Source organism: Elephantulus edwardii, unplaced genomic scaffold (assembly GCF_000299155.1).
Source record: "Elephantulus edwardii isolate Elephantulus edwardi_28Jun2011 unplaced genomic scaffold, EleEdw1.0 scaffold00007, whole genome shotgun sequence".
Lineage (NCBI taxonomy): Eukaryota > Metazoa > Chordata > Mammalia > Macroscelidea > Macroscelididae > Elephantulus > Elephantulus edwardii.
The window spans coordinates 25,145,065-25,164,516 of NW_006399757.1; the positions used below are offsets into that span (position 1 = coordinate 25,145,065).

The window sequence follows — 19,452 nt, forward strand, 5'->3', positions numbered from 1 at the left end:
CCCACCGACCAAACTGTGCAGCTCTGCAACTGCATCCTGGCCCATCCTCACCCTTCTGCCCCCAATCTTCACCTCCTTGTACCCCCAATATGTTTTTCCCAATAAAAAAAAATATTTAAAAACAAAAAACAAAAACAAAAACCCAACCACCCAAAAACTTATCTTTTTCCTCTTCCCTGTTAAAATTAATTCCCAAAGTTTCATCCTTTTAAAAACATTTAAACTGTTCTTTGGGTGAATGATTACACAGCAAATGAGTCTTCCTTCTACTCAGTAACTCATACACAAGTTGTTCCACAACATTGGCTGTATCTCTGCAGCTTGTCAACATTCTCCTCATTTCCACCCTGTTTCCATTTGACTATTTCCTTTACCTTCTTACCTTTTTACTTTTGGTTCCAGATAAATATTGCCCTTCTGGTTTTCCATAGGGAATATATTTTTCAAAGATGTCACTCTAAGTCAGGCTATTATTCTATGGAGAAGTAGCCTTTGAGACTAGCATTACATACTCATTAGAAAATGACCTAGAACACTAGTAATGCCAATTCCTCCAGCCTTTACCAGACACTGGGCTTTTGTTGTTTCTGTGTATTTTCAAAACCATCAACAAATTTGAGTTGTTCTGCTATTTTTCTCTCATTCTGTCTTTCATCTCAAATTTTTCCTTTGACTTTTAAAATCACCTGGTGACAATTCTACCAACCCAAAATGTCGAAAGAAGTAACTCACCCTGTGTTGTTCTCACCAAAAGGCACATGAGATGGATCAGTGAACAAGAACTGGAGAACGTGTGCTGGCCCTCAGCTGATGAGAGGCCACCAAGGAAGCAATTTTCACGTCAGGATTTTCCCAAATAGTATTTAACGTTCCACTCCTTGAGGGCAGTCAAACCTGCCATGTCCCTTCTTCACATTCCACTAAACCATAAGGAAAAGTCAAGGAACATTTTCTTACCTCAAACTGTGTGTAGGGAGGAGTCATGGCTGAAGGGGGCCCTGAGGTGGGTGGTGGCATCCCCGAAGTAGGTGGGAAGAGACCCAAGGCATTCAGATTTAATCCAGGAATTAAATGTGCTTGAAGCTACAATGCAAAGAGGTCGCTTAATTTTCCAAGTGTAAATGACAGATTGTAATGTCTAACAACCCTAATAATGAAAGAGAAATCATTTTATGACTCAAATTTTCAGAACAGAGTAGATGTTGAGTGTGGCTATATTTGAATATATGTATTTATTTGTTTGGAGATATTTTAAAATCTGTGTGATGAAAGTTCACCCCACTCCCGGTCACACACCTTTGACTTGCGAATATTTTACATACATTTTTCTTAAGGACATACATGCCGAGTTCACAATATAAAACTAAGCCTGGACTCTGCATACTGTGGGCATATTTACTATGGTACAAGCAACCAAAAAAATCCTGTATTGGTCAAAAAGGGGAAACAAGATGAATTTTCCAGCCAATGAGGTGCACAGACCAGTCCATTAATATCTTTACTCCTTCAGTAAGATTTGGTACTCAACTCAACCCTCATCTCCAGAGTCAGAATTGATTCACAGCTGACCCTTAGCAGGTGAGAGGCTATAAATCACACAGGAGGCTATTGCCCATCCTTCTCCTGCATAGCAGCAGGTGGACTGGAGCAGCTTTTTGGCTGGCAAAGCAACTCCTCACCCACTAGGCCACCAGAGCTCCCTGTGGTACTCAAGGTAAGGCTTAAAGATCCAAAACAAAGTCAAGTCCTCTGGTAATAAGAAGCATTGGTGGTATGAATTAAGAGTGTTGGCTTACTAATCAAAAGACTGGCAGAATCTATCAGCCACTCCAGCGGAGAAAGATGAGGCAGCCTCCTGTAAAGAGATATAGCCTTGGACACCCATCAGTCACCAGGAGTCAGCAGCAGTGGGTTGCTGATATGTTCCACCCCTCTGTTGCTCCCCCCACCCCACTATACGTAATTGCTGCCACTAAAAAGACCAATCTGTGGGGCAGGTACAGGAGGCAGAAGAGAGGTTTAAGTTTTGTTTTATAAGATAGAAATTAAAGTTGAGACTCAAGACAATCTTAAAGAGAGCTGGGGAGGCTGCCTATGAATTTAGTTTTACCCAACTGACTGAAACATTTGGACAAACAGTGGTAAGGTGAAGGCATGCAGGATATAATGACTAGACTCTCCCTTCTCTTATACATAGTAGTTCAGATGACAGACTTGGTTGAGCTGGTTTGATTATTATAAACATTTCAATTATGTATGTCAAAATTCAAGATTAATTTCTGATATGTTCAATTTTCATTCAGGAATGTCAGCAATTCACTTGAACAACCTTAGTTACAGTCAAGATGGTTTGATCATTGGAGATTCTTTTTCTTTTTAAATCTTATTTGAGTAACCAACTAAAGCTTTATAATGCATATAAAAGGCACTGAGAAACAGGGGGCGGGGGTAAAAGGGCATCTTTAAGAATGCTTTTGTTGTAAAACTAATAAAGAATGAAAAGTAGCATGAAGCCTTGTTTTACAACTGGGACTCACAGAATTCAAACAACTTGCCCAAAGAAACAGAGCTGCAATTACTTTGTGGTCATGTTGGGATTCAAACCCAGTTCACATATCTCTAAAGTCCACATTTCTATCACACTAAATTATTAAATCCATTAATATCAAGTCCCTTCTCACAGTGCCCCTCCATCCAGTTCCCAAAGCTGTAATCTTTGGGAAGAACCTGGCCTTCTTTCTCCCATAAAGTGGCTGCTAGATTAGAACCCCCGACCTTTCAGTAAGCAGAACAAATAATGCACTATCCAAGCAGAACTTTAGTATCACAACAAACTCCTTCAAATTATAAAGGAGATACTAACCTTTTGCAGATAATTCACAGACAGGGAAACATATAGACTTAGAAATCACAAAGAAGACTAATTCACAAGAATTAAAATCACAAGAAGACTAATTCTTATGACAAAGGTTACATTTCTCATACCCTTCCAGGGTATCCTAAATGGTGCTAAAAATTGAGCAGAAGCTGCTGCTTAGGATAATTCCACTGAAGAAATCAGTATTAATGCAATGGAAGAAATCTTTTAACAACAAAGTAAAATAAAGACATCATGTACTTCATATTAAAACTAACATTCATGGAAGCAAGATCATTTTCATAAGACTCCCTGATTTTCTTCATTATCTCTTCCTCTGCTTTGGCACATGTTTCAACACTGCCTTTAACTGTAATGGTGCGTTCCGGATTATACAGCGTCAATTCCTGCAATCTGCAGAATTAAAAAGAGGAAAAAGAAAAATTACAGGAGGAAGGCAGTTAATAATTATGCAACCACAGAAGCTGGTCAAACCTGATAGGAAATGAATAAGCCTCAAAAGAAATAAATCCAAGAAGTATAAAGCTGTAAGAGAAAACACTTGCCATCTCCTTTGCCCCTCCCCCTCGTAAAAAAAGTACTGGGTGTATACAGTTCAATTAAATCCCTGTTGAAACAGTTTACATCTTGACCACTAAAACAATTTTCATAGTCAGGTGTACAGGAAATTATCGAAGTAAAGACAGTATTGTCACCAAAACCCAGCGGGCTGTTACTTCCTTAAGTATCTTTCTTGTCTCTATGACCAAACCTAGCAAACTGACACTCTCATGCAATTGCATTTTCTGGATCAACAAATAAGGCAGCATGGAAAGATTCCAGAGAGGCAAAACCACAATTCATGTGGCTAAACTTTTTATCCACATAGGAAATAATATAAATTAATCCACTTGGATGAAATAAAAGCCTGTGGTGTTTTTTTTTTCTTGCTGTGTATCATCAGATCAGATCAGATCTGCACAGGTGGAGACTGCCCCTCCTCCAGCAGCAGGGGATCTAGTGGATTTGAACTGTGCGCCTTCAGGATTGCAGCACAGCTTCTTGTGCTAGGTCACCAGAGCTCCCCTGGAATAAGTTTTTGAAAGGTCCACTGATGACCTCCTGGCTAGCTGAAACATTAGGTTACAATAGCAATCTTCAGAATTCTCTCTCCCTCACCTACCCAGGTCCTGCTGAAATTCACAACTCACGGAGGTTGCACCCGAGAGCATGTTAAGTGGGAGCTCATCAAAGGCCATTACAGGGGTATGTTCTTCTCCCTATTCCCAGAGTAGTAATTCTTATTTTCACTAATATAAAAATGTCTTAGGTAAAACTTGAGATAAATGAATAATGGTACACCACTCTTCTTTAACTGTCTCTCATAATTTAAAATGCTCTTCTTTCTGGGCAAAAAATTTAAGACAGAACAGAATCTCTTCCTGCATTTAAGATTTCCTATTTTCTTCAACAATCAAATAGGCCTTTACTACTTTGTCATCTCCTTTGTATAACTCTTTGCTTCATATACGTTTTGCCTCAGATTCCTTCCCCCCTTCTTCAGTTCACCAATCTCTTATCTCATTTTGCTGGGTACTTGGACAGATAGTAAGAGAATAGATGCCCTTAGAAAAAGCTCATGGGCCACAGGTGTGGGCACCATCCAAGATGTTGCCCAGTGATGTGCAGTATCCCTTCTACTCTGAAGAGGACTGACTTGTGTAAAGAATATTAGAAAAATGACAGTGTGGCTTCTCAGGTTATGTCATGAAAAGCCTTACACTTCTATCTCGCTCTCTCTTGGAACATTCACATTGAAAGAAACCAGGTGCCATGTCTTACGTAAGCAGTCCTGTGGAGCGACTCATGTGCTGAGGCACCGCAGGCCACCCACCAGCAGCCATCATCGACTTGTTAACAATATTAGGAGACTCTTAATCAGAATCACCCAGCAGGGAAGTGCCCGTATTTTTAACCCAAAGAAATTAGACAAGGAAATAGACTACTATTTTTAAGTTCATGGACGTTTTGGGGTAACTTCTTATAAAAAAATAGATGATAAACTGGTTTATGTATCTTGCCTTTGGGAGTGAATTTCAAAGAACTGCTCTCTCTTGGATCATGGGAATAGGAACACAAGCAGGCAGCAGTCATGCGAAACATCGAGTTCTCCCCACTTCTTCAGTGGAAACAGTGCTTCCCATATAGATTAGAACCAGGCAGCAGGGAGCAGACTGAGAAACTAGATTTAAGGGCTGAGATACAATCTAGCTTTGACGGCAGTAGTAAGAGAAATTACACCAAATATGTAGCATGTAGTTTTAAAAAGAGTAATGAGGATTTGGTGACTTCTGAGCTCAAAAGCAAGCACGGCAATACTTACGGAGATATTGTGATTTTAGTGTCTGTGTCTTGTTCAATTTTTTTAAGATTTCTTCCTTCTTTACCAATAAGGCGGCCTACGAAGTTATTATGGGCTAAAATCTTCAAGGGAATCTCTTCTGTGCTGTAAATGGAAAAATGGCTATGAAGTCAGGGTAAATAAATCCACTCTTGGGTAAAAAGATAGCTTTCAATTGTTACTCATTTATTTCCTTCGTACCATACAGAAAACATAATGTGCTTGGTCCAATTTAAAGCTTGCTGACATTCGGCCTTTGTTACAGTAATACATGAAAGGAGAGTGGGGAGGGGAGGAAGTGCTTGAATAGAATATTTAAAATAAGTTTTTCTTTTATTCACTTAGGGAACATCTATCTTTAATAGTGGATTCATTTAGCTCAATGAAAATACCTTTTGGCCCCAGTAACAATAGCAAGGTTTAACAGGGCAGCAAACAACAAGGCTTGTGAGAAGTTGGAACTCTTTTTATTCACCACTGGTGGTAAGATAAAATGGTACAACCAATATAGAAGGTGGTCTGGTGCTTCTTCAAAAAGTTGGAAATAAAAATATTATTTGACCCAGAAATTCCACTACTGGGAATATACCCTAAAGAAACCAGAGCCATGACTCAAACAGACATATGCACACTCATGTTTACTACTGTGTTATTCACAACAACAAAGAGATGGAGGCAATCCAAGTGCCCATCAACAAATAAATGGATAGAAATACTATGGTACATTCACACAATGGAATATTACACAGCATTCAAAAGCAATGAACTCATAAAACACCGCGCAATGGGAAGTTTGCGTGTGAAGAAAATGTTCAACAATGAAAAAAAATATATATTTTTTTTAAAAAAACCCACTCCCAAAATACTACACAATATGGGGGTGGGGGGAGGGGGGAGACTGGCAGACATTATGCTGAGTGAAATATTTCAGTCACACAACAACCAATACTGCATAACACCACTGTTATAAAATAGTACTGACATGGTAGATTCGGAGAGAATAGGAAAAAAGTGGACAGATAATGAACACTGCACTGGAACAGATGAGAGGAAGAGCTGTCTAAAAAGTACATATGATTAGGCATTGTATGCATCAAAATAATCTGGAACAAGAGGTACAATGCCAAGTGGACTGGAGGAGGGGGAAGAGAGGAAAATGTTCAATAATGGATGAATGACACCCAACTTCTCTGTAAACATTCATTAAAATCACAATGAATAAAAACAAAACCAAATCCCTCTTACTCAAATCCACATTCTTAACTCCAAATACTAAATGCAAATCCCTATAAATTTAGTATAAGTTTCAGAATACATATCTAGAGATACATATGTAATTTAGAAAAAGAAATTCAAAAGTGCTTGCACTTGAGGGCCAGGTTTATGAACAGGGAGCAGAACTTTCACTTTTGTGCTTTGGTGAAATTCTACTTTAAAAAAAATCTCACACAACAACAAATGAACTTTTAAAATTGTGATTTATGTGGACGTTCATGGAACTAATTGGTTTTATAGTCAACAAGGCAAACATTTTTGTTTTGTGGCACTGATTTTAATGCCTACAATGTAATAACCTCCTTCCCTGTGCTTTGTACTAAGAAGTATTTACCTCCCTGGGGTTATTGCTCACCTTACAGGCCTACTGTTTTGCTGAAAGTTTAGTGGGAAGGGGTTAGTTACATCAGACGAGCAGGCCTGTTTTCTGTTCCACATTTTCCTCAGACTCTATCCAGAATCTTCTATGTCATAAGCACTGTCAGAGCTGAAAAAAGTAGTGGTCTTTTGAGAACCATCTGTTTCTTCTGGTTGCTGAGTCATCAAGGCTGGGGTTCACACTGTCCATTAACCTTATGGACGAGCCATTTCCATGTGTACCTTAGATGGCCACTCATAAGGTTTCTGAGAACCCAGTAACTACTCATCAGAGTAGGATATAGAGTACTGTTTTTGTGGAGTACGTTCCCTGAGAATATGGGTCTGATGATCCAGGCTCAGCCTCAACACAAAAGACCTCAAAGAATTTGGTAATAGCTAAGAGGTTTAATAACCTTTGTCCCCTGTCCTATTCTCTCTTTCCCCCACACACCCCGTGTGTGTGTGTGTGTGTGTGTGTGTGTTAAAAAGTCATTGGGTTAAGTAAATGGTGGGCTTCACCTTTTATTTTTCTGTATAAAAAAAAAAGGAGGGGGGCCTCTGGTGGCCTAGTGGTAAGAAACTACACTGCAATCCCAGAGGCACGGAGTTCGAATCCACCTGCTGCTCTGAGGGAGAGGGATAGGCTATCTCCTCTTGTGCGATTAATGGACTCTGAAAACCTACTGAATGATCAGCTATGGGTCAGGTTCGTATTCAACAAGAAGTCTTGTAAACTTTGCTCCGTGATGTGTGTAAACTTTAAAAAAAATCACAAGGTTAAATAAATGGTGGGCCTCACCTTTATTTTTCTCTCTCTCTCTCAAAAAAAAAAATTAATATTATATGTTGTCATATATACATCTATGAACTTTGATAAATGTCGATAGTTGTCGAGGGTCTTTAGGCCTTTTGTTCAGAGGGTCACTATGAGTCATGCTTGACTCAAAGGCAATCAACAACACCAACAACATATAATTTAATATGTTCTAAATAAAATTTAATATGTACTAATATATCATTTAGGGTCTAAAGAAAAAGAAACTTAGCTCCAACCAGAAATAGCAATAAATTTTTAACCTTTGTCACAGGACAGGGAATTCCCCTACCTTGTCTAGTTCCTACCCTTCCAGGGTAGGACAGTCAGACAAGAACAGAGTCTTGGTGCCTGCTGCATTAAAGGTAAGTGAGGACTCCCTCAGGTGAAGTCCAGTGCTACTTCTTATACTTTCCATGTCGCCCAACCACTGCCTTCCACATCTAGATTCCTCCTTCTCATTATCACACGTCAGTACATTTCTTAACATGATGACAATAAAAATACTTAAGGTTTAAAAGACTGCTGTTTCAAAACAAAACAAAAAACCAAATTTCTGTTTGAAATTGTTTATACTATAGTGACTAGGACAGCGTTTCTGTTTTCTTGCTGGCAATTCCCAAAAACTGTGTTCAGAAATCCAAAATCATTCTTCTTAGATCAAAGCTCTATACTCACAATTTTATATCTTGAGCTTCTTTATGCATAATCTCCAGAATAGATTTACACGCGGCAGAGGTGCCCTCGGGAGTGGAGAGGATGGTAATTGACTTCTCAGCAGCACCTGCATTCTCTTTACGATGGACATCAATCCTTATGGTGGCACAAGTGGAGGAAGAAAAAAAGGGCTGTAAGCACGTTAGTAACAATGGGAGTCTAACTGCAAAGTCACTGAACTTCTGAGTCAAGAGTGGATGGATGACTCAGTTCCCTCTTGATAAACCGTTGACATTTGATGACTTAGAAATTAGTTTTAACTCCACGACTAAATACCTCTCTTTTCTCAATTCAACTAAACAGATATAACATTCTATACTGCCCAACTTGAAATGTGCGTAAAGCTTCCTTTTTATGCCACAGAAGAAATATCTCATGTCAAAGAGGTTTTTTTTCAGCACTAAAACAAACAGAAATTAGAGTCTGACAAGAGCTGAAGCTGGAATCCCACAAGCCAGATCAAAGTCCTATTCCCACACAACATATCCACTATTCTATATATTAGCAGATTTCTCTCATCAGATTTCCTTCATTAAGCTCTTTCTATATTGTGCCAGTTTGAGAGAAGAAAGTCTGCTATAAATAGTAAGAGGAACAGAACCAAAGAGCTGGCAAGTCCACTTCAAAGAAAATCAATTGGCCAATAAACATAAAACTTATGTTTTATTATTATGTTCAACTTTTTATTATTATTATGTTCAACTCCAGTTCAACGCCACTAGTAATCGTTTAAATGCTAATTAAATTGTATTTTTAAAAAATTATTATTTTTGTGTGCGCGTGTGTGTGTACCGTCAAATCAGATCTGACTGGTACAGGAGGAGATTGTCCCTCCTTCAGCAGAGCTTCTGATGGATTCAAACTGTTCATCTCTGGGATTGCAGTACAGCTTCTTGTCACTAGGCCACCAGAGCTCCCTTAAAACGTATTTTTTAAGACATGAAAACATTTTAAGATCAAAATAGAAAGAAAGGAAATTATTATTACCTGTTGACCGATTCTATGTCTCCTAATATCTCCTCCAGATATATCTGCATATGTGAAAAGAGGATGGTGTGTAGCAAAATTTCTTACTCTTTACACTGTTGATATTTTAGGCCAGATTCTTCATTAAGAGAGCTCTCTTACTGTTTGGGGTTGTAATAGCATATTTGGGTTTCTACCCATCAGCTGCCTCTAGACAATGTCTCTAGACATTGCCATTTTTTTCCAAGGGGCAAAAGGACCCCTGGTTTAGAACTACTAGCACATCAATTAAAGTGGCTAGAGGGAAAAGTAAAATCACCTTTAAATAAGTGCCCATCAGTAAGACATGGCTAAAGAGAAACCAAGGCTGCATGGACCCAGCTAACCCATTTTTCATGCTGTGGTTATGTGCACACTGATATAATTCAGTCCTCTGAACATGTAGTAAAATTAAAGGAACCATCATCATGCTAAGAAATTATTTCAGTGGAAAAAAAATTTATACATACTATGATATAATTTCATTTTTGGGTTAAAATGTTATTAAGCATTTTATAAATGTTTAATTAATGTTTATAAATCTCATATGAACCCCAAACTTAATCATAGTTACATTAGGTAAGCAGTTTTCCTCATGAAAAAATTTTATATGCTTGTATATTTTGAATACAAAATAAGTTATTGTTTAGAAAGTACAAAAGAGAAAATAACTACCAAAAAAGTATACTTTAGGAAAAAACAAGTACTAACAAAAGTCTCTCTGACACTGAAACCTCAGAAGATAAAGAGCAACATGGCATGAAGAAGACCATGGCTTCACACCAACGAAACAAAGGTGTCCACTATTTGCTCATGGGTATTCAGTTGAATATGAAGATTTACTTCAGAAGTAAATCAGCAACTAAATCTTAGGGCAATGTAGAAATGGCACAAGGGCCACTGAAAATAAGAAAGGTAGTGTCTGGATAAGTGTTTTGATTTCAAGACTCATCAATCAGTGCAGAATCATTGTAAGTGATTAATGTCTTCTGGTAACATGTTAATCTCCTTTCTTTTAATTTTTTTCTTTCACCTCTTCATTCTGTTAAACACTACTCCATTCTGATGCTCTAGGGGAAGAGAATGTTGCTCTGCAGATTAGGGCAGACCTCTGAGGGTATTCCAGAAACAGCACCTGATAATGACTCGTGTTAGTGACAAGAGTTAATTAAATCCCCTGGCAGTGCTCTGCAAATGAATCATGGGACAGAACAAAAATCACTTCCTTTCTCCATCCCCTATTTTCCTGGTACAATTTAAAGCACAGCAGCTCTCTCATCTGACAAGGAATGTGTGGTGCTAAGAGAAACAACTCTAACCAGCCACACAATAAGGAAGGGAAACCATCTGCAACGTGTCTGCAGGTAAAGGTGGATCAAGGCATTCAACCAGCACTCTTGCAGATGGGATGGACACATAACGTATTAGCATTATTTCTGGCACTGCACAAGAGACTAGCTGGCTAGCTCAAGGCAGCCATAGTTCCTGAGTGCAAGTATCTTCTTAAACCTGTTGGAATGTATATATAAGTGAGGGTGTACACAGTACCATGGCTCTACTTTCAGAAAAAAAAAAAGACTAGGCTTAATTTCTAGTACTACATGAGGATGTTACATTAAGACTAAGCTGTAGTCGATCAAATTAATACTATTTTTCAATCATCTCACATGCATGTGGAAGATGGATCATCAATAAGAAAGACTAAAGATGAATTGTGTGTTGCTGAAAATTTCTGAATATACTATAGATTGCCAAAGAACCAACAAATTCATTTTGGAGGCAGTGCAAGCAGAATTCTGCTTAGAAGCAAGGATAGTAACATTTGATCTCACAAACTTTAGGCATATCAGGAGGGACTAGCCCCAAGAGAAAGACACGAAAGTCAGAAAAAAGAGAAGGAAAGTTCCTCAAGGAAATGGACTGACACGTGGACTTAATTAAACACAGCACACATAGCACACAAATCAGCTAAGGCAGTGAGCACTGGGCTACCAGAGGAAACAAAAACATGTATCTCCTGCATTCCACTCCTCAGCAGTGATTTCCAATGTTTAAATGGAAAAACATCTTCTACTCCCTTGAAACTTGCCTATTAAAATTATTAACATCCTACAGAAAAAAAAGAGCATTCTAACCACAGCTTAAACATAGGATAAATTTGAACTACAATATGAATAATGCTTTACTGAAGTACAAAGACTGAAAAATGATCTGTGTATTAAGGTCACTAATGAAATGGTTTGGATTTAGAAAATTACTTCTAAAGGTACTTAAGGCAGACATCAAATGGGGGCACAGAAAACCCCAGAACCTTTCCACCAGTTCACAAGGTCTCCCAATCAGAAGTGGATTAAATAGCATTTGTCCTCCATTCAGGTGTGAAAATTGGAGGTTCTCTTTGAGTTTAGAGATTAACCCCAGATGTATATAAATGAACACTGGGATATCACATCACATCACATCACAACGCTTTTCCAGATTCCCATGTATCGTATAAGAAGGGATCATAAGCACACATTCAGAAGGATACCAAATCCCAGAACAACTTACCATGTTATTAAGATTACAGATGACGTGACCACCCACCACACACTTGGCAATACTCACTTAGACTGAGTTTGTTTCGTGATGTTCCGAATGGTGGCGCCTTCTTTTCCTATAATGGCTCCCACAAATTGGGTAGGAACAAGCAGTCGGAGAGGCAGGTCATATGCTTTCTGCTTGGACACTGATCCGGGGGACCCCTGCCTCGATGAGCCCCTCTGCCCAAACCCACGGCGACCTCGAAGCTGCTGGGGGGAGTTCTGCTGAGGAGCCATGTCGTCAGGGATGTAGGCCACTTTCAGTGTAAAGTTTTCTAACTGGAATCCATTTAGTTTGTCTAACGCTCTGAAAGTTGATAAAAGGCAGAGTGAAATGAGAAATTAGCTATATAATAAATCCCCTTCCCCTTTTATCTCCTGAATCTTCAGGCTCTGCTTACTATTCTTGCTAAGGATGGTTAAAATACTTCATTTGAAAGTTCACAATCATTTTCCATTTTCATTTCATAGACATGGCGCTTTTTTTCTAAAAATTTTTATTGTATTATTTTTATGTGTACCGTTAAGTCAGATCTGACTGGTACAGGAGATTGCCTCTCCTTCTCCAGCAGAGCATCTGGTGGATTTGAACCACGTACCTCTGGGATTGCAATGCACTGTCTTGCCACTAGGCCACTAGAGCTCCCTAGACATTGCTTTTTACCACGAATTATAATTAATTAACTACAATGTCTAAACCAAAACTCTTACTGTATATTGTATTTCCAATCACCCAACATACCAACCAGTTTATTATTTTTTCTCTCTCTCCTCATTCCTATTAATGCTGTAAAATTGAATCTATTTGTGTGTAAACCTTTCCTAAGCTTTGTATTCGTGGTCTTAGACCATAATTGCCCTTTTGTGACAGACTTACACTATTCAGTATAATTTGTTCTAGTCATCCACATTGCACAGTATTTCACAAACTCTTGGCCATTTTTAGCAAGACATAGGGCTCCAGTGTGTGAATGCACTCTAGTTTCTTTAGCCATTTGTCCATTGATAGACACTTTAGTTGTGTCCAGCTCTCTTCTATTGTAAATGATGTGGCAAGAAACACAGATGTGACATAATCTTTTAGTAAAGCAACTACACTCTTTTCACACAGATTATAAAACCTCTGAATAAAGTCATTAAACGGTTAGTTGAGAATCTAATTTGATCTCAGAGCTTTAAAGCACATATTTAAAAAGTCATACATGCCACAACAAGATAACCCAATTGCAGAATAGGCACAGGATATGAACAGACACTTCACCAAAGAAGACATTCAGATGGCCAACAGATACATGAAGAAATGTTCAAATTCCTAGCTCTAAGAGAGATGCAAATAAAAACAACTATGAAATATCATCTCACCCCTTTAAGAATAGCAAAATTCAACAGAGCAGCAAACAACAAATGCTGGCAAGGCTAGGAGAAACTGGAACACTTATTTACAGTTGGTGGGAGTGTAAAATGGTGCAACCACTATGGAAGGAAATATGGCACTTTCTCAAAAAGTTGGAAATAGAAATACCATTTGATTCAGCAATTCCACTACTGGGAATATACCATAAAGAAACCAGAACTGCCACCCAAGCAGATATATGCATATGTGTTTATCGCAGCTTTGTTAGCAATAGCAAAGATCTGGAAACAACCCAAGTGTCCATCAACAAATGAATGGACAGAGAAGCTGTGATATATTCACACAATGGGATACTATGCTGCATTGAAAAATAAGGAACTCATGAAATATTATACAAAATGGATGACCCTGGAGGACATTATGCTGAGTGAAATATCTCAGTCACAAAAGACAAATACTACATAATGCCACTGCTGTAAAACAGGACTGACATCAGGGTTGGGGGGAACCTAAGAAAAGAGGGGATAAATAATGTATACGGCACTGAAAAAGATGAGAGAGAGAACTGTTTAAAAGGAAGTATTATTTTCATGTCAAGATTCCAGAAAAAGAAATTCATAGTAAAGTGGACTGTGGACTTGAGAGGGCGGAGGATTGTATAACAATGAGAGAATTTTCTTTTTCTTTTCAAAGAGAAACGAGAACTGGGGAGGGAGGAGTGAGTGGGGAGGAAAATGGGCAACAATGAATGAATGAGGAAGAAAAAAGTCATATACACCGATTTTCCTTTTCAAGGATAGAGAAAAAAGTTAATTTCCAAAGGAAAGAAGTATTTAGCAAAGAAAAATGCAAAATGGAGGTGGGGAGGAGAAGACAGAAACTCTTAAGCTATTATTATCATCCATAAACTAAGTAACAGCAGCTTAGGACTATCCCACCAGCAAGTGACTACTCATCGTTTTGTATGGAGCAGCCAGCAGAATGTGAGCTGCCAACCTGTTGGTTAGCAAGGCAATATACTATGCACTACACCACCACAACCCCTTCTTAATTACACAAATCTTTCCAACTCCTCCATACACAATAAAAGGAAAACACCACACACAAAAAGTCTGCACTTTCCCTAGGGTCATGCAGGTATCGTCCTGGTGAGTTCAGCCCAAACAGGGAAAGAAAAGCAGGCATGAGATCGTGTCTCACTAGCTGCTGAGTGCAGTGTCACTCCTGGCTCATACACAGCTGTCCTTATTTGGATGTCTACTTTCAATTCTTGCTTTAGATGCAAAAGAGCATTCTAATGGAAAAGATCCTATTTAAATAAAAAAATGTTCATGAAACTGCTCTTATATCCTCGGTAAACCCTGCCCCCCCCCCCCCAAATCACTGTCAACCATGCAGAGAACACCCAAGAATGGGCTAGTCTGTTCCATATGCTGCATGATGTGTGTACATATTCAGTATTTAAAAGCACGATAGGTATCATGATGTACACTGCTTTATGAGGATTCAAGGCTCACAACAAATACAAGAGATCTTGCAGATATTGCCATGTGATCTCTATGTCAGAGATCACACTTTCTAATCTCCATGCAGTGACAGTAGGCTTAGACATAAACTTATTTTACAGTCCACTGATGATAGGATTTTAGATTAACATATTGTTCTTTGATTCCTTTCTACTCCTTTTTGTCCTTGTAGGAATGTGGATTAAGAACTCTAAGATATTTTGGTTATTAAAAACTTTCAATGTTTATGGAGTGTGTTTTGCTATGGAAAAAGAACCCTCAGGCTGCAGTGGGGCTTAGGCGTGGGGGGGGGGGGGGCATAGCGAAAGGTCAGCAGTGCATAGTCGCCAGCCCACTGCAGGAGAAAGAGGGGGAAGTCTGCTTGTCTAAGGATTTAGCCTTCGAAACCTGACAGGGTAGTTCTACTTCAGGGCAATAGGTTCATTATTTGATCCACAAAAGTAGAACTGTAAAAATTACAAGAAATTGAAATTTAATATAAAGCTGTTCATTCAAAGCAATGTCAACCTTTTAAAATGCAAGATAAAAACATATTACTGACAATTCTTTTTTAAAAATTAAGCACCTGATTTTTTTAATAGGCATAAAAAACTATCAAGTTCTCAATCACATCTTCTCTCACCATAAAACAGAGATGGTGGTGTACGGTCAAGTTGGAACTGACTCAAAGCTGACCCTCCAGGGGGCTTTCAAAGCAGTAAGTTGCATTAGAGGAGACTGCCCGTCGCTTTCCCATGGAGCAGCTGGTGGATTTGAACCACAAGTCTTAAGGTTGGCAACACCATTCTTTGTCAGTAAGTTACCAAAATCCTATAAAACAATATTGTACTAGCTTAAGGAGAGGATAAGTAAATGTTTACTTGGAGTTAGAATAAGACTGTCACCAAAAGTGACAAAGGCAGACAAAGACCAAATCCTCCTCTGTGGGGATAAATAGAGGTAAACCATGTATGTCACCAGGTACCTCTGTGTGTCCCGAGGTTATCGAAATCAGTTCACTCGGGTTCCAAGAAGTAACTCTTGCAACTTAGCATAAGATTCATTTTGTGGCTTTAAAAAAGTTTTGTTTAGAGGAAGGTGAAAAAACAACCACCATCCACTCCCACTCAGGTGCAGAGGACACAGTGCTCTGATGACAAAATGGACTGTTGAGGCTTCAGACTGCTCCTCTCAGAGAGACTAATGTATGCTGACTAAGGGGACACCTGATTCCTCTAAACCACAGGGCTCCTAACTTGGGCAGAGCTGAAAAGGTATAGGTGGAATCTACCTAGAAAGTAAGGGCCTGCTGAGGACAGACAGTCCTAAGTTTCTGAATTTTAAATCAAGGGCAAAACCATTTTCCTAAGCCCTTCATTGTTTAGTGGTCTGCTGAGGTCATGGGAAATAATTACAATACCTTCATCACATTTACTGTATATCTAAGATATTTATATTTTAAAACTCCATTTATAATCATCCAAAACTCAGGCAAATCATTCCAACAGAAGGCAAGGATACTTATCCAACATGTCTATTACTTGGGGGTTCCTAGTTTCATTACTTGCTTCTGGGCTTTGACACTATTTTTTAAATAGAATCATTCTGGAAAAGTGAGCAGCTCCTCTTTTTCCTCAAATTCATTGCTGCAGAGTCAGAACGCACTCCCAGCTGACCTGTAGTGGATTTTTAGGAGGCTAAGCTGTAAAGCACATAGGAGGACCATGCCCATCTTCCCCGCTCCAGGCTGCTGGTGGATTCAAACTACTCCCTGCAGACAATGCCACCAAGCTCCTCTCGATACTTAGCTGTACTTCATTTTAAAGAACTTTGAGTTGGTCACATTTTAAGGGTTGAAAAGGTTTTGAGAGGGATCCAAAATGGCGGCAGAGGCAGAGACAGCGTGGTGAGCTGCGGGAGCAGTGAACCACTTAAAGCAGGGCCATTATGGGCTTCCACAGACTTCGGCTTATTGATAATTGAACACTTAAAACAGATGATGACTGGCCCTCAGTGAAGATCGAAGCTCAACAACAGGAATTCAAGGATTCCCAAGGAGAAATGGGTGAGTCTCATGGCTCCCAACCCCCTCCCGCAGAGCCCGCACCACCTCGCACAGCCACTGCAGCTCCATGAGGCTTCCACAGCTGGAACCGATGGATTCCCGCACCCAGGATGGATGCTGGGCACCGGCCCTTCTCAAGACTGGTACAGTAAAGCCACCACACTGCCGCAAGGTGGACTTTGTCTGGAGAGAATTCTTGGAGCCAGGATGGCGGCTGTGGGGAACGTGGGCGCCTGCCGGCCGCCTGCACAAGAAAGGCCACACACCCGCCCAGCACGAGCGCCCGTGCACGTACCCAACAGCCTCCCACGCTGGGGGGGCGTGCGCCTCCTGCAGGCCTCCCGCGCTGGAGGGGGGCGCCTGCGTAGGAGGTGGGAGATGGGATGCATGTCCGCCATCTGCAGTTTGGGTTTCCTTGGACAGGCCAAAGAGGACGATTACCTATGCAATGGATTGCTGAAAGTCACTGTGAGTCTGATGACCTTAACAGTGGCAGCATGCACAAGAGGACCCACATCCTAAATGCACCACATATTTGGTTCTGTTGAATGCTTCTGCCAAAAGATGGTTAGACCTGGGGGGAGTCTGTTCACAATTCTCAGGTTCCCTTTATCATATATAAAGGGGGAGGGCAGTGACACCTACTTCAAAATATAGTATGACCACTTATGGGGGGGTAAAAGTGGCAGTGCTGGAATTGCAAACACTATCCCTGACCACAGAGTCCTCAGTCAGGTGAGGGGACCAGACTGGGGTAGGGGCAATTGGAGGGGGAGTATACCAGCCAGCTCCTGGGGGGTGCTGCCCTGCCCGGGGTGGGCTGGCCTCAGCCCCCGGCGCAGGGCAAGCCATCAAGGCCCTCAGGGTGAGCTCCTCTGTCCCCAGATTGTGCCATCTGACCCCTGGGTGGGGAAGGAGAAGAAAAAAAAAAAAGAATGCCTAGGGTATCCAGAGAATGTTACCTAGGCCACCTTCTGCCACCCCCCCCCCCCAGTAAACCTGAAAGCAACACCCTCAAAGCCCTTCTATTTGTAACTCACAAGTTTGTTCTCTCTAGGTTTGCTCCCTTTCCTATAGGTAACCTTAACTCTGAGTTTTACTCCAGAATTGACCCTGAACCCAGTGCCAGTGACAAAAAGGAAATACAACTGACAGCTAAGGAAGCAAAGGAGGATGGAGCCTCTGGGTTTAACCAGCCATCCCCACTGGACCCACCTGGGAAAACACTTTGCAGTCCAGAGGGGAGCAAATGACAGGAAAATATCTTCTAACAGAGCAAGAAGGCAAACAGCTGTAACCCAAGACCACCAGTAAGGTGATAAAGCGTCCTCCCTTCCCCCATGTACATCTACGCCCCTGTTCAGCATGAAGAAGCCAGAGAGTCGGCATCCAATTCCTAAATCAATAAGACAGTTGGTTTAATTACCATTGGAAAATGCTTGGCATTCCTCTGTAGCATCTGGTCCCCACAGGACCCTCATCATTTCCTTCACCTGCTCCCCCCACCGATCAAACTGCAGCTCTGCAACTGCATCCTGGCCCATCCTCACCCTTCTGCCCCTAACCCTCACCTCCTTGTACTCCAAATATGTTTTTCCCAATTAAAAAAAAAGCTAAATAAAAAAATTACAAAAAAAAAAGGTTTTGAGAGAATGTACTTCCATATCTCATTTCCAAGATGAGAGTAAGGAAAAAAGGAAGATGGGAAGAATGGAAAGAGAAAAGGAGAAGAAACGAGACCAAGAGAATTTTAAGTTTTTCCAGGGTACACAGATGCCGATCTGAGTAGTGATAAAGAACATTAACTAGGGGGAGCTCTGGTGGCCTAGTGGTAAGGAGCTGCAACTACAATCCCAGAGGCGCATGGTTCAAATCCACCAGATGCTCTGCCAGGGAAGGAGGGACAATCTCCTCCTGTACCAGTCAGATCTGATTTGACGGTACACTCACACAAAAATAATAAAAAATTTAAAAAAAAAAAAGAATATTAACTAGAGAGCAGAATTCTCAAATACTACGTAGTTGTGTGACCTTGAAATGATCATTTCCTCTTGGTGTTAGCTTTTTCATAGGCTAATTATCCCTTTCAACACTCACCTTCCACATCTAAATTCTTTTTATTTCCGGATTGTCACTGATATATTACATGGCTTCTTAGAAAACAAATGTCATCCCCCCCCGCCCCCCCCCGTCTTTTATTCAGTTATTACTGATATGTCTCAACTTCCTCTTGTACAAAGACCAAGAGGTTGGTACACAAAATTCAATAATAATTATGATTAGACCCACAGCATGTCAGGCTGCTAACAAAAACATTGGTGGTTTATGCTGCTCTGCAGGAGAAAAATGGGTAGACACATTCCTTAAGGATTTACAGCCTTGGAGACTCAAAGGAGAGAAACTGAGTCAGACTCCACAGCAATGGGTTTGCTTTTTTGGCATCAAAATTACAAATAGAGATACCATTTGACCCAGCAAATCCATTACTGGGAATATACCCCAAAGAGACCATAACTG

General features: G+C 40.2%; 1 protein-coding gene across 2 annotated transcripts in view; it reads right to left on the minus strand.

Moving 5' to 3' along the window:
* IGF2BP3 (insulin-like growth factor 2 mRNA binding protein 3) overlaps positions 1 to 19,452 on the minus strand; it is a 189,452-nt gene that overhangs the window by 30,427 nt on the left and 139,573 nt on the right. For both annotated transcript variants that reach the window (XM_006880296.1, XM_006880297.1), the window contains exons 6-10: positions 12,037 to 12,318; positions 8,386 to 8,520; positions 5,241 to 5,363; positions 3,136 to 3,271; positions 958 to 1,083 (exon numbers count right to left, since the gene is read on the minus strand). In XM_006880296.1, coding sequence (XP_006880358.1) covers positions 958 to 1,083; positions 3,136 to 3,271; positions 5,241 to 5,363; positions 8,386 to 8,520; positions 12,037 to 12,318 — 802 coding nt within the window. The remainder of the gene's footprint in view (positions 1 to 957; positions 1,084 to 3,135; positions 3,272 to 5,240; positions 5,364 to 8,385; positions 8,521 to 12,036; positions 12,319 to 19,452) is intronic.